An 11,824-nucleotide genomic window follows, 5' to 3' on the forward strand; every position below is an offset into this window, starting at 1 on the left:
AAAGTCAGAGCTCACTGGCCATCACCACTGCCCCCATCACTCTGGTAAGGTCAGGGCCGCATGGGGCTCTTGTCTAGTGTCCAGCATGGCCCACACAGGCACACGCACACATTGCCACTGGCCTGGTTCTAAGTCACATGAGGCAGAGGCCTCTTGGCTACTCCAAAGGTGCCACATACCTCCTGCCACCACTCTTCCAAAGGGTGTTCCTCCCAAAGGGATTCAAGCACTGTTGAGAAAATGGCTCCTGGAGAAGCCACAGGCAATTAAAATCAGCCAGCAGGGCTGCCAGCCTTGAGCCATCCAGACAAAAGCGCTTCCAGCCTGGCCAAGGTGGCTGCATCACCCCAGCTCAGTGGAGTGTGCCCTGGGAGTTGGGCACCATGCCCAGGATCTCCTCCTGCAGCCGGGCACCCAGCCTGGGGTACAGGGCAGCCTGGCAGGTCAGGCTATTTCCAGCCCACGCTGCTGATGGGGGGGACACCCTGGAGAGCCAGCAGCACACACGAGGCCTGGCACTGGCCCAGAGGGAGGCAGATGGATGGAGAACAGTGACCGGGGCACGCACACACCCTTTGGCTCTGCTCCTGCTCCTCTTCCCACGGGGCTGCTGGGTGTGAGGCCACACTGAGCTGGCCTGGCCATCGCAGGGAAGGTGCCAGTTCTGGGCCCCAGGGTGCCACAAGAGCAGATCTGGCAGCCCTGGTCTGTGGAGGGCAGGAAGTGTGTTTAGTAACTGTTTATTTTACAGTTTTAGGGCTTGTAGAAATCTGCATTTACAGGGGATGTATAAGTCTTTGTACAGAGTAACTGAAGCACCCTGGTCTCCTCCCAGGCCCTTCTCCCCCCACTGGGGACAACACAAGAACTAAAGTGCATCATGGCCAGGGAATGGAGGGGCTGCAGGGGCTCCTCCTGGGGGGCTCCAGCCATCCTCTCCTTCAGCAAGGTGTACAGAGCAGTCCTGGGCCCTCCAGCAGCATTCCCAGGTCACCACACTCTCCTGCACCAATGGTTTCTAAAGTGCTAAGTGACCCAGCCCCCAGTCCTGTTCTGCTGCTCTGGGGGTGCCAAGGGGCCAGGAATGGGCTCTGCCTTCAGCCACACTGCAAGGAGCCCCTGAGCAGCCCCAGGTCTCTCCAAGGCCACTGGCACCATTGAGGAGAGGAGGGAACAGGTCTTGCTGCCTGCCTGGACAAGGGCAGTTTCAGTCACTCCACATTTTACCTGCAGAGGCAAAGGGAACTCCTGCTCAGAGCTTCATGGGAACACAAGTCAGGAATGAAAACTGCCCACCTGCCCTCTGGCCAGAAAGGCACATCCCTTCCATGAGCAAGGGCCCGTGGGGCAAACCAGAACACACCCAGGGCGGTTATGGACCAAGATGGGTGGGAGTGGGGGGTGCTGAGCTTTGCAGGGCATGAGTTTCTTCTTTATCCCAAAATCCCTTCAACCAAAACCTCCTTTTCAGGTATGCAGCCCCTGGGCATGGCACAGATGGCTTTGGGCACAACAGAGCAATGATGGGGCAGCGGGAGGGAGCCGTGAGGGACAGGTAAGGACACTTGAGGGAGATTTAGCAGCTTGGGGGAGAGGTAGAGGCATAGAGTGTCTATTGGCTCTGTCTCAGTGGGACACTGAGCTGTCTAGAAGGATTTGCTGCTTAGCTTGGAGGGCAGGGAGCGCTGGGACTGCCAATGGAGCTGGTGGGGAGATGGGAGATATGCAGGGGTCAGGGTGGCCTTTCTGGGAAACGCTTAGTGTTATTTCCAGAAGTGATGCTGGAGCCTGATCAGCTCGTGGGGGAGGTTTTTGTCACACTTCCTAGTGCAACAACTTCTGTCCTGTGTAAAGTGTTTCACAAGGTGAAGAAAGCCTTTCTCCAAGTGGGCATGGTAATGTCCACTTCCAGAGCTATTAAAGAAATCTGCAATGGGTGTTTACAATGGGACTAAGAATTGTGGTAGCATAACCTGGCACATGACAGTACACACCCTTGGCAGGGTGACTGCACTCTTGCTCACTTCACAGACCCCAGATATGGTCACAGTACTGCCAGCACAGCAGTGGCAGTGCCCGAGAGCTGAGGGGAGCTAAGGTCTGCTCCTGGCCCCTACAAACAGATCAGGCTGCAAAGATGTGGAAACAAAAAGAGCCAGGGAGTGTTACACACTGAAGAGAAGCTGAGAGCATTGTGCTGGCCAGTGTGTGGGAAAGGTTTGGCTCTGCTCAGAGGGTGCCCAGAGGACAGGGAAGAGCTGGAGCACCGGCAAAGCTGAAGGCAGATTGTGGGGCACACTGGAGCAATGAAGAGCCAAAGGGCTGCCCTGTTCCTCAGGAGTGCGATGCCCTCCACCCTTACACACACAAGCACCCAGAACAAACCCTGTTGGACACTCCTCCAGGCAAAGATCTGCTCTCACTTCCACTAGTTTTCCCCAGTGGAGAACACGGGATCATTTGGGCACAGCCCACACACAGCTCTCCCTCTGTCCAGTCACCTGAGCACAGCCTGAACAGCCAAATTTGTCCATACCTCTGGTTCCTCAGGAGACAGCAGGAGTGCCTGTCTGCTCACCCTTGCACAGGGAGAGGGGAACAAGGTGAGCATGGTGTGGGGAACTGTCCTGCTGGGCTGGTTCCCTCAGCCTCTGTCACAAAGGCCAAAAGCGTTACTGGATGCAGTAAGAAAAAAAAATAATCTTCAGACAGGTCGTTTCTGAACACGTCCTTCATCACACATCAGCCCTTCCTGCTGGGGATGGATGCAGTGACAGCAAAGGCCCTTCCTCCGGCTTCAGGGGAAAATCTGCAGCTGAAACTTGGGTGCCCACTCCAGGGCACTCTTCACCATAGCCAGGGCAGCTGCTCCCAGTGCCACCGTCAGCCCCATCACTGCCAGCTTGACAAAGCGGTTGGTCCGGGGCTTTGTCAAGATGGATTTTGTCCTCTCCTCCCCTCGGAGCCGCTCCTCCCCTCGGAGCCGCTCTCTGAAGCGTTGCCTCAACACAGTGTCTGGTCTCTGCTGCACTGACGCCAACTCAAAGTCCTTAAAAGTGGAAGCCGCAGTTCTGCAAGAGAAGGAACAGGTCAAGGAGTGTCCTTGGCTCACCCCTGGGACTAGCCTCCGGTCAGGAAGATCTCCACAGGGAGGCAAGACCTGGCAAGGGGCTGTAGGGAGCACATGGGCTGCCCAGCACTCACCGTTCCGCCTGAGCTGCCTGAGCTGCCTCCTTGGCGAGTTCAGATGGTGGGAACTGGACAAAAAGGTCCCCGGCTTTGCTGATCAGAGACTCATAAGGAAGGTCCTGTGGGATCTGGGACAGGAGGTGGTGGACAGAGGCCATGTCACACTCACAGTCCAGAACTTCCTGCTCCCGGTGCAGCACGATCTGCAGAGGAGTGAGAGGAGGACAGACAAGGAAGTGGGGACAACTCCTTGGCAGATGCTGGCACTTGTTTCAGAGCCAGAAGAAAAAACCACTTTACTTCCAGCTGAAAGACCTTCTTCAAGAGGACACACTGCAGGGAAGAGAAATGCCAAACCCCTTCTAAGACTCTGAGGCCATGGGAAGCCTCTTTCAGGGCAGTAAGGTCTGTCTGCTGAGCAGAGCCTGCTATTGGCAAGTTGGAGATTGGGGCAGAACCTCAGCAGAGTTTGACTTCATGACTTGCCCTCTGCTATAAGAGGATGGGCAGGATGGAGGCATGAAAGGAAACAAAACCACTGTGTCCTGCTGCCTCCACAGCACTGAACTGGTAAAGCCTGCACATTTGGACACCCTCAGGCTGCCCTGATTTCCCCTGGATCCCACCTGCCCTTCACCATCACCAAGGACATCAGTGACTGCATGTGCAGAGTAGGGTACAGCTGGGGACAGCATCAGCACTGGGTTTGCCAGCCTCCCTCTGCAGCCCCAAACTCCTACCACCTCAGAACAGCTCATTTAATCCCTGACCATTCCATCAATACCTACCACAGCTGCAAAATAAATGGGCATCAGTGGGTGGCAAGCCAGGAAGAAGTCATATAATCGCACAACGTGCCTGAAGTCAGACAAAACGTGGCCAAACCAGGTGATCAGCCAGCTGAGAGCAAAGATGGTTCCCACCTCCGCACTACACAGAGAAAGAGCATGAGGTCAGCCTGGAAACAGGGATGAAATGCTCCCAAGCCAGCCCTGTGCTGCACAGCCATGCCTGGGGAAATAGAGCTGGCAGTCAGTGGAGTACTGAACCCACCCAGAGCAGGAACTGCACCTCTGGCAGAAAAAATTGTTTATCCCCTGTGCCAGACCCTGCTGCAAAGTGCTGCCACTACTTGTGTCACATCCAGTGGGGGACATAGCAGAGGCCAAACGCTGCTTTCAGGAGACCCTGAATGTGTCATGTATCATGGCACTGTCTGGCTTGCTGGCCTGAGGGCAACTGAAGTCCTGCAGCACAGACTGATGTTTGGGTTCCTTCCTACCCTGAGGGCTTACTAATTCTGGGAGTTTGCAGTCAGGGTTGGTATCCAAAGACATTCTGGCTGTGAAAAAAACCACACACCTGCCCAAAAAAAGGGCTCTGAACTGACTCTTCCCATTCACCTTCCTGCTTCTGATTTGATCTGCCCAGACACACCTGTGTGTCCCTAATGCAAAACCTGGGAATTATCCCCAGAACTAACAACAAACTACAGCAAGGTCCCACCAGCCACACAAGTGGTCACATGAAGCAGTTGTAGCATTTGTACAACACTGTCCCCAAATCCCCAGCCCTACCAACACAGACTGCAGACAAATGGGTTGAAGATGGCACCATGTAAAACCCCTCCAGACAGGCATCACAGGTTTGAGCCTGCTCAGAAGTGAGTGCCACATGCCTCTGGGTGCCACCATCAGCTGTTGACTCCCTGAGGAAGCCACTGTGGTGCTTGGGATGTGTGGGTGAAAATGGCCCTGTGAACAGTAACCAGGAGAGCCAGGAGGCTCTAAGAGAACATTTGCATACCTCTGCATGAAGTCATGCACCTCAGGGTTCACCTGGTCTATGATGGGCATCAGGTAATTTAAAATGTGCTTGGTATTATCCATCGTTGAGTCCATAAAATCCCTGAGGAAAGATTTAAAAGAAGCTTTGTCAAGCAACAATGTTAGCAAGCTCTCCGTCTAGGGAGGCAGCAGAAGGTGAAGTACATACAATAAACAGCCTTGCTGGCAGGTGGCCCCCAGCCCCAAGGAATTCTGTCCCTTTGGAGCAGCCTCCTTCCAGCTTGTCTGGGACACACAGGGCTGACCTGCACACAGAACCCAGGCCCAGACCATCATGCTGCTGTCAGCTGACACTTCTTATTTTGCTGCAGTGCACACAAGAACTGTAAAGCCTTTCCAGCATCCAAAATCTGACTCCTGCCTGGGAGAGGAGAGATAATCCCTCCAAACCACACTCTCCAGCTGGAAGCTTGCTTTTATTTCAGTGCACAAACAAGAAAGACTCTTCGTGTGGGGTACAGGACACTGATAGTACAGACCATGCTGCCCAGGGCTATGCAAGGACAAATGGGAGGCAGGAGCTGAGCCAGCCCACAGGACTGGAGAGGCCCTGACAGCCACACAACCACGGATAATGCATGTGTGTTGGCTTTTCCAACTCCAAGAGATACTACAAATTAACTGACAGCCTTCAATTATCCCTTCCCCAGGGCACAGCTCTCTGCAAAGCCACGTGCTGTTGTGTGGTCAGGCTGCTCTCAATCACCCTCTGGGTACAGGCATGACAGGCAGCTGCTTTAACCCAAGGCGCTGCCTTCCCAGCTCCCCTTCCAGGCCAGCTCTACCTGCACAGGTGTCCCCACAGCCCGAGGACACGCAGTTGGCTCCTCTCCTCCCACTGAGTACCTGAGATGATGCGTTGAGAGCTTCTCCACCAGTGCAGTGGCCAGCCTGTCCCCCACCACCAGGAGGAAGGTGACCACGATGTCATGGTATCCCTGGTAGTAATGCAGCTGCGGGTTGCGCTGGAGGACGTGGAGGATGATATCAATGAGCTCCTCCTGCAATCCTTCCCTCTGGTCATCTGGCATCCCTGTGGGAGGAACAGCAAAGGTGGCACAGCTGGGTCACCTACCAGTGCCTGCCGTGGTGTGCAAGGAGAGCACCTGTGCATTTACTAACCTGCCTGATCCCAAGGGATGTGCTGTATAAGGGGAGGGTGGTAAAACTGGCAGAAAAAAACTATCCAAAGCCCTAATGCTGTCTCCCAAAACTCTGCAGGACCAGGGGAATCTGGCCAGTTGCTCAGAGGTTTACTCTTTAGATCTGCAGAACCCTTATCTGCAAGGAAGCTACTGTAGAGGACAGGAGCAGGATTTACAGATGTTTGCACAGTGCTGCTGTGAACAGAGAATTGTTCTACACATCCAGCACAGATGAGGACGTTTTAGTAATTTTTAATTTCCCAGGAGTTCTAGAAAAAAAGTCAACAGGGCCCATTTTCACAGAAACTATGCCAACTGTATCAGACTGCGAGGCTTCCACCAGCACAACTTTCTATCAGTCCCCTGCAAACAGCACGTGTTTAGGGACAGGATGTCACAGGGAAAACATTGTTCCTGCCTTGCACAGCTGCAGCCAGTTTCTGGCAGCCCTTGTCAACAGATAAAACACCCAAAGGCCAAGCAGAGAGTCCCAGCAGAGATCCTGCAATGACAAAGTTCTCCTTTTCCTCTGCTTCACTAATGTGGCTAAAAATAGGCAGGAGGCTGCCATTCAAGGGCAAAAAAATCCGTAGGAGCAGAGCCTCCAGGAATCAGGCCTGCACGCAGCATCCATGCCTGCAAGAATCAGAGTGAATCAAGTGTTTATACAAAATAAAAGTGGCAGAAGGGGGAGGCAGATTCTGGCCAGAAATAACGACTGCTCTGCACAGAGAGCTGCTGGATTTAGCATTTTATAAATAACACAAGGCACCAGCCTCCCATCAGAACTAAACAACTGCAAAATCATTTTACTTCTAAATGTTTTTAAGTTCTGTTAAGTTTGGTGCAAGAACCTGATTTTGAGACTGTTTTATACCAGAGGTTGTTCTAAGCACAGCCAAACCTGCCTTCCCTGTCCCTGAGCAAGACCATGGACTAAAGTAAACCGAAGCAAATGGCATGTTTCTTAAGCTTTCCATCTGTCCTAATCTCAACAGGTCATGGTGCACAAGATCCATGCAGGATCCATCCTCTCTCTGCTGCAACTGTCTGCCAGTAGCAGCCTCCTGGCAGAGGGGCACAGTGGGGCAGGGGAAGTGGAACGTTGGAAAAGCCACATCAAAAACCATCTCTGCAGAGACAGATGAAGGAAACTGATGGCTGTAGAAGGGCTTCACTGCAAGAAGCAGCTGCTGGGAGCTCACATGGAAAACGTTTCCTAGAGGTCAGGCCCTTGGAGTAATAATGGAGTGTCACATTCTGCAGTGTCCCAGGGAGGTGTGAGCCAGGAGAGCCCCATGGCAGAGAGGGAAGAGCAGAACCCCCCTCACCTGGCGGGAAGCGGCGCAGGGATCGCCGCACATCCAGTAACACCTGCTGGTAATCCTTATTGTCCTCTCGTAGCTCCTTCCTTGCTGAGGAAAAGAGGAACAGGATTAACATGAAGCACTGCAATAGTACTGGGAAAAGAGTGAGGTGAGGGAGCTGGGAAGATCCCTGCTCAATGTGGACATAAAGTTGCACACACCCCCTACTCCACTGTATATCCCTTTTTTCATTTCACACCTCAGTCCTGTCCCTGCACTTTCACTGCCACACAGTCTGACACTAATAGCAAATGAGACAATTATTTCTTTAGACAACACATGTTAAAATGCTTAAACTGACAGCAGCACTCCCAGTACTCCTAGAAACATCTCCACTCCACAGTTTTTCTGTCAATTCAAAGTGTACTCAGCAGCAGCACTGGAGGAGTGCTGTGGAGACCATAACGAATTATTTATAAAATAGAAACAATTCAGAGGAAAATCTCACCCAGGGTTAGCTAAGACAGTTAAAATAGAAAAGTTCAGTGGGCCAGCAAATTCCTTCTATGTGATCATGTAAAGTTAAACCTTGTCTTCCAGCAGCTCTGGTCACCTCACATCACCCTAATGCTACCTGGCTCTGGACTGAGGTGAGGGGATGCACATTTCCAAACAACCACAGAATCAGGAATAACAACAAAATCTGTCCTGGGTGACTCTAAAGCTACAGGACCTAGAACTCCTGCATTGCTAAGGTTCAAAAACCATGTGGGAAGGTTGCTGTCCCTGTGCCTGTTCTGACCAAAAAACCACATGTACTTCACACAACAAACTGCTGCCTGGGAGAGACACATCAGGAGAATTTTGGCCACACCGGGGCTCAGAACAGCCACCTCTTCATGGGAGCAAAACAAATAAAGTCTGATTCTTTCTGCTGCATGTGAACTTACATATGTCAGCTAATGCTCAGGGCCACGCTGACTGCATCCACAATGAACTGATTCCATGACTATCGCTAAAGAAAACAACAAACGTTGTTTTTAGAAGTCATGTATTGTTTACATACAACACAGTATTGGTGCTGCAGTGAGTCCCCTTTGTACATGAGCTTAGTGGGAAATATAACACACACACAGGGAAAAGACAGGTCAGAAAGCACGTCCCTCCTCTAGGGACAAAGTTCACTGAGCTGTTCCTCCTAAGCAGGTGAGCCCAGGCTGTTCCATACCTGGAAGAGGGGGCAGGTCATCTGTGTTAACACTGAGCAGCTTTGGCCACACTTTGCGCCGGATCTCGTCGGTGAGCAGCCCGCCCTCGCTGATCGCCATCCGCCTCAGCGTTGCCACGTTGATGGGGTCGCTGTTCAGAGCCTGGTAAATCTCTGCCACTTTTCTTTTTTTCTTAGCATCAAAGTCTGCAAAAGGTCACAGAGACATGAGCTGACAGGCAGTGGCAGCACACAGTGGGGGCTAGCAATAGCCACTCACAGTGATGTCACACACACACCCAAGGGAGATGACACAGGACAGTCACCACACTGTCAGGACAGGGATGACTCTGGTGGGGACCCCTCCAGCTGAGTGTCCCCATTTCTGCAGGCTCAGCACTGGGAGGACCTCAAAGGGCATTCTCACTACTTCCCTATCCTGGGGGTCCCACTGCGGGGGGCAAATGCTGCTCCTCCTGATACCGGAGCCACCACCAGTGCCCAGACGGAGCCCTTGGCTCCTGTCCTTCCCAACGGCTCATGGCTCCATACAGGATCAAGACAGCCCTGCAAAGCCATCCTGAAACTCTTTGCTCTCTGATGCAGCTGCCAGCTCAGATGCCACATGTTTCCTAAGACCAGGACTTAGGAAAGTGTTCAAAAAAAGGTTAGGAAAGTGTTCCCAAAACTGTATTCCTACCGACTCCCAGGTGCAGCCGTCCTAGGAAGAAGCCTGAGCATTTCCACTGACAGCAACAGACACAAGAAAGGACATAATTATACCAGAGTTAAAGAATCATAAGCACATTGACTTGTCCTACAACAAACACATACCTGCCAGCCATCAGTACACACACAGCTCAGCCAGTAGGAAATAATTCCCACTGTTTTGAGGAGCACAGAAACTCGGGGCAGGGAGGGAAGGGGTAACACACAAAGCACACAGTGCTCGGGTTAGACACACTTACAGGACACCAGAGAGCTTCCCAGGGAGCGGAGAAGGGACACTACTTCACACCACATGGTGGAATTTGTCACCGCTGCCTCATGTGAGGAAAGAGAGAAGCAGCCGAGAGCCACTCGATATCCCACACTGGAGGAGTTCCCAGTAAGGAGGCTTTGCTGAGCAGCTGTGGGACTGGAGTACAGGATGAGGCCACAAACGCTGCCTTTCCCTAAAGGCTTTTCCCATAGATGCCACAACTTCTGGGATCCAAACAGGATTCGTTCTACAAGGGACGTGTCCAAATAGGATTTGGGGTGGGAGGAATTAAAAGGACTCCGATGGAGAAACAGCTGTTTCCCAAGGCCGCGCCCTCCCGGCAGATAGGGGACCTCGTTCCTCTGCCCACGTGGCACCTCAGCCACTGCCCCGGCCCTGTTCCTGCGAGCTCCTGGCTGGAAGTGCAGCTCTCAGCGAGGTCTGAAGGCAGCCGGCAGGTCGGCAGGCTGTTCACACACAGGGACGCTAAGTAGGTCGAGCAGTGGATGCTGTTCCTTCTCAAAGACCCTTTAAAAACACTTCTTGGATCAAAACAAGCTGTAACAGCCTACGACTGAGTTCCACCTCCCTCCGAATTCCAAGATCCTGGTAACATTAAATCTCCTATCACTCACACAGTGACTACAGTTTCTTTTATTTCCTTTCCGGGCCCTTGTGCAAGCAGAGTTATTTGCACAACAGAAGCCAGCTCTGCTCAGCCGGTTCCCTATTCCCAGCCAGTTCCCTACCCCCAGCTGTTCCTGATCCCCTGCCACACGCACACACTGGGCTGTCACATACCAATGCCTCGGGAAGGAGGAGACAAAGCCTACGGGAGAAAGAACTGTTCACACACAAAGAACTTTAAGCAGTAGTGGCAAGGAAGAAGCACATCTTGCGGGCTCCTCCTCTCAAACTTACTAATAAAGACCGCAATATTTACACTTTTCAAACACACAGGGGACAATAGCTGCGAGTATTACCAAAACCAGTGCATTGCAAAAAATGTTTTATGTAACCACAAGACCTTAACTCGCAGGTTCACCCTAGGAAGAAGAGACACAAACGCAAAGTGAGGGCGGTCTAAAACCCACATGAGTCGGTCGGGGTTTCTGCAGCGCTGCAGGCACCGGGCACCGACACACGGTCTCGCCAGGTCTGGCCAGCCCGGCGCTGCCGCAGAGCCCCCGGTCACTGCCGGGGACCGCCCTCGATTTCCACCCGCCCGAGCCCGCGGCGGCCGCACAGCCGCGGGGTGGGCCGGGCCCTTCGCTCGGTGCTGGGCCCCCCGGGACCCCCGGGATCCCCGGCCGCTCCCGCGGGGCGGCTCCGAGCGCAGCGCCGGCCCCGCCCCGCCGCCAGGGGGCGCCGCCGCGCCCGCAGGGGGCGCTCCAGCCCCCGCCCCCTCAGCGGAACCACCGCCCCCCGCCCGCCGGGCCCGGCCCAGCCCGTACCGTGGCCGCCGACGCCGTTGCGCGGCGGGCTCTGCCGGCCCATGTTCCCGGGCGCTGCGGCGCATTCCGGGCCGGACACCGGACCGGACCGGGCCGGGGCTCCGCGCTCCCCGCGCCGTCCGGTCCCGTCCCTCCCCCGCCCGCTCCCCCGCCCCCCGCCCGCCGGCGCGCGGGCGGGACGTCACGGCGCCGCAGTGCGCAGGCGCGGCGCCGCTAGGCGGGTCACACCGGCGGAGGCAGCCGCGCATGCGTGAAGTGGGGTGCGCGGCCTGGCTGCGTCCGGCCCGAGAGCGCCTCAGGGGCTGCTCAAAAGCAACAAAAACCAACCCCGAACCCTCCCCGATGGCCGCCGGACGGGTCATTCCCAGCGCTGCCGGGGGCGGGTAGCGCACCCACAATGGTGCTGCACACAGGGGCTGCTGCCACCACGCAAAAAAACCCCGAAAACCCTCCGAACGCCCCCGTCAGTGCTTGCAGACAGCGCAGTGGGAGAGCGAGTGCCCGGCACTGCTGTGAGGGCTTGTCAAGGCCACAAAGCTCCTTCCATGCACAGGGGTCCTTGCAGGGGCTGACAGGCACTGGGGCCATCCACCACTCCCAGCTTCCTCTTCCATTCTTATCCTTATGCAAACCTCCCTCGCTTGGAATAACAAAAGAACTGGGTAAAATGTCCTGCATAGCTCAGAACCAGTG

At 54.3% G+C, this 11,824-nt stretch overlaps 1 protein-coding gene across 2 annotated transcripts; it reads right to left on the reverse strand.

The window, feature by feature from the left end:
* Positions 1-724: 724 nt before the first annotated feature.
* TBC1D20 (TBC1 domain family member 20) lies at positions 725-11,262 on the reverse strand. Of its 2 annotated transcripts, none has more exons than XM_036395572.2 (8): positions 11,132-11,262; positions 8,717-8,902; positions 7,513-7,596; positions 5,883-6,069; positions 4,996-5,097; positions 3,978-4,119; positions 3,205-3,392; positions 725-3,071 (listed from the first exon to the last, which is right to left on the reverse strand). In XM_036395572.2, the coding sequence occupies exons 1-8, from the start codon at positions 11,172-11,174 to the stop codon at positions 2,798-2,800; spliced, it is 1,206 nt and encodes a 401-aa protein (XP_036251465.1). In that variant the 5' UTR covers positions 11,175-11,262; the 3' UTR covers positions 725-2,797. The 2 variants fall into 2 exon arrangements, with proteins under 2 accessions (XP_036251465.1, XP_036251464.1); XM_036395571.1 differs by lacking the exon at positions 11,132-11,262 and adding an exon at positions 9,664-10,815.
* Positions 11,263-11,824: the final 562 nt, after the last annotated feature.

Source organism: Molothrus ater, chromosome 17 (genome assembly GCF_012460135.2).
Source record: "Molothrus ater isolate BHLD 08-10-18 breed brown headed cowbird chromosome 17, BPBGC_Mater_1.1, whole genome shotgun sequence".
NCBI classification, from domain to species: domain Eukaryota; kingdom Metazoa; phylum Chordata; class Aves; order Passeriformes; family Icteridae; genus Molothrus; species Molothrus ater.

What these genes read in the sequence shown, in the direction of transcription:
- TBC1D20 (XM_036395571.1), bottom strand. Translation starts at nt 9,718, where the DNA reads ATGTGGTGTGAAGTAGTGTCCCTTCTCCGCTCCCTGGGAAGCTCTCTG. An exon ending in GGGAAGCTCTCTGGTGTCCT is followed by an intron (nt 8,903 to 9,663) that starts GTAAGTGTGTCT and finishes GACCTTTTGCAG; the next exon opens with ACTTTGATGCTAAGAAAAAA. An exon ending in TGACCTGCCCCCTCTTCCAG is followed by an intron (nt 7,597 to 8,716) that starts GTATGGAACAGC and finishes TCTTTTCCTCAG; the next exon opens with CAAGGAAGGAGCTACGAGAG.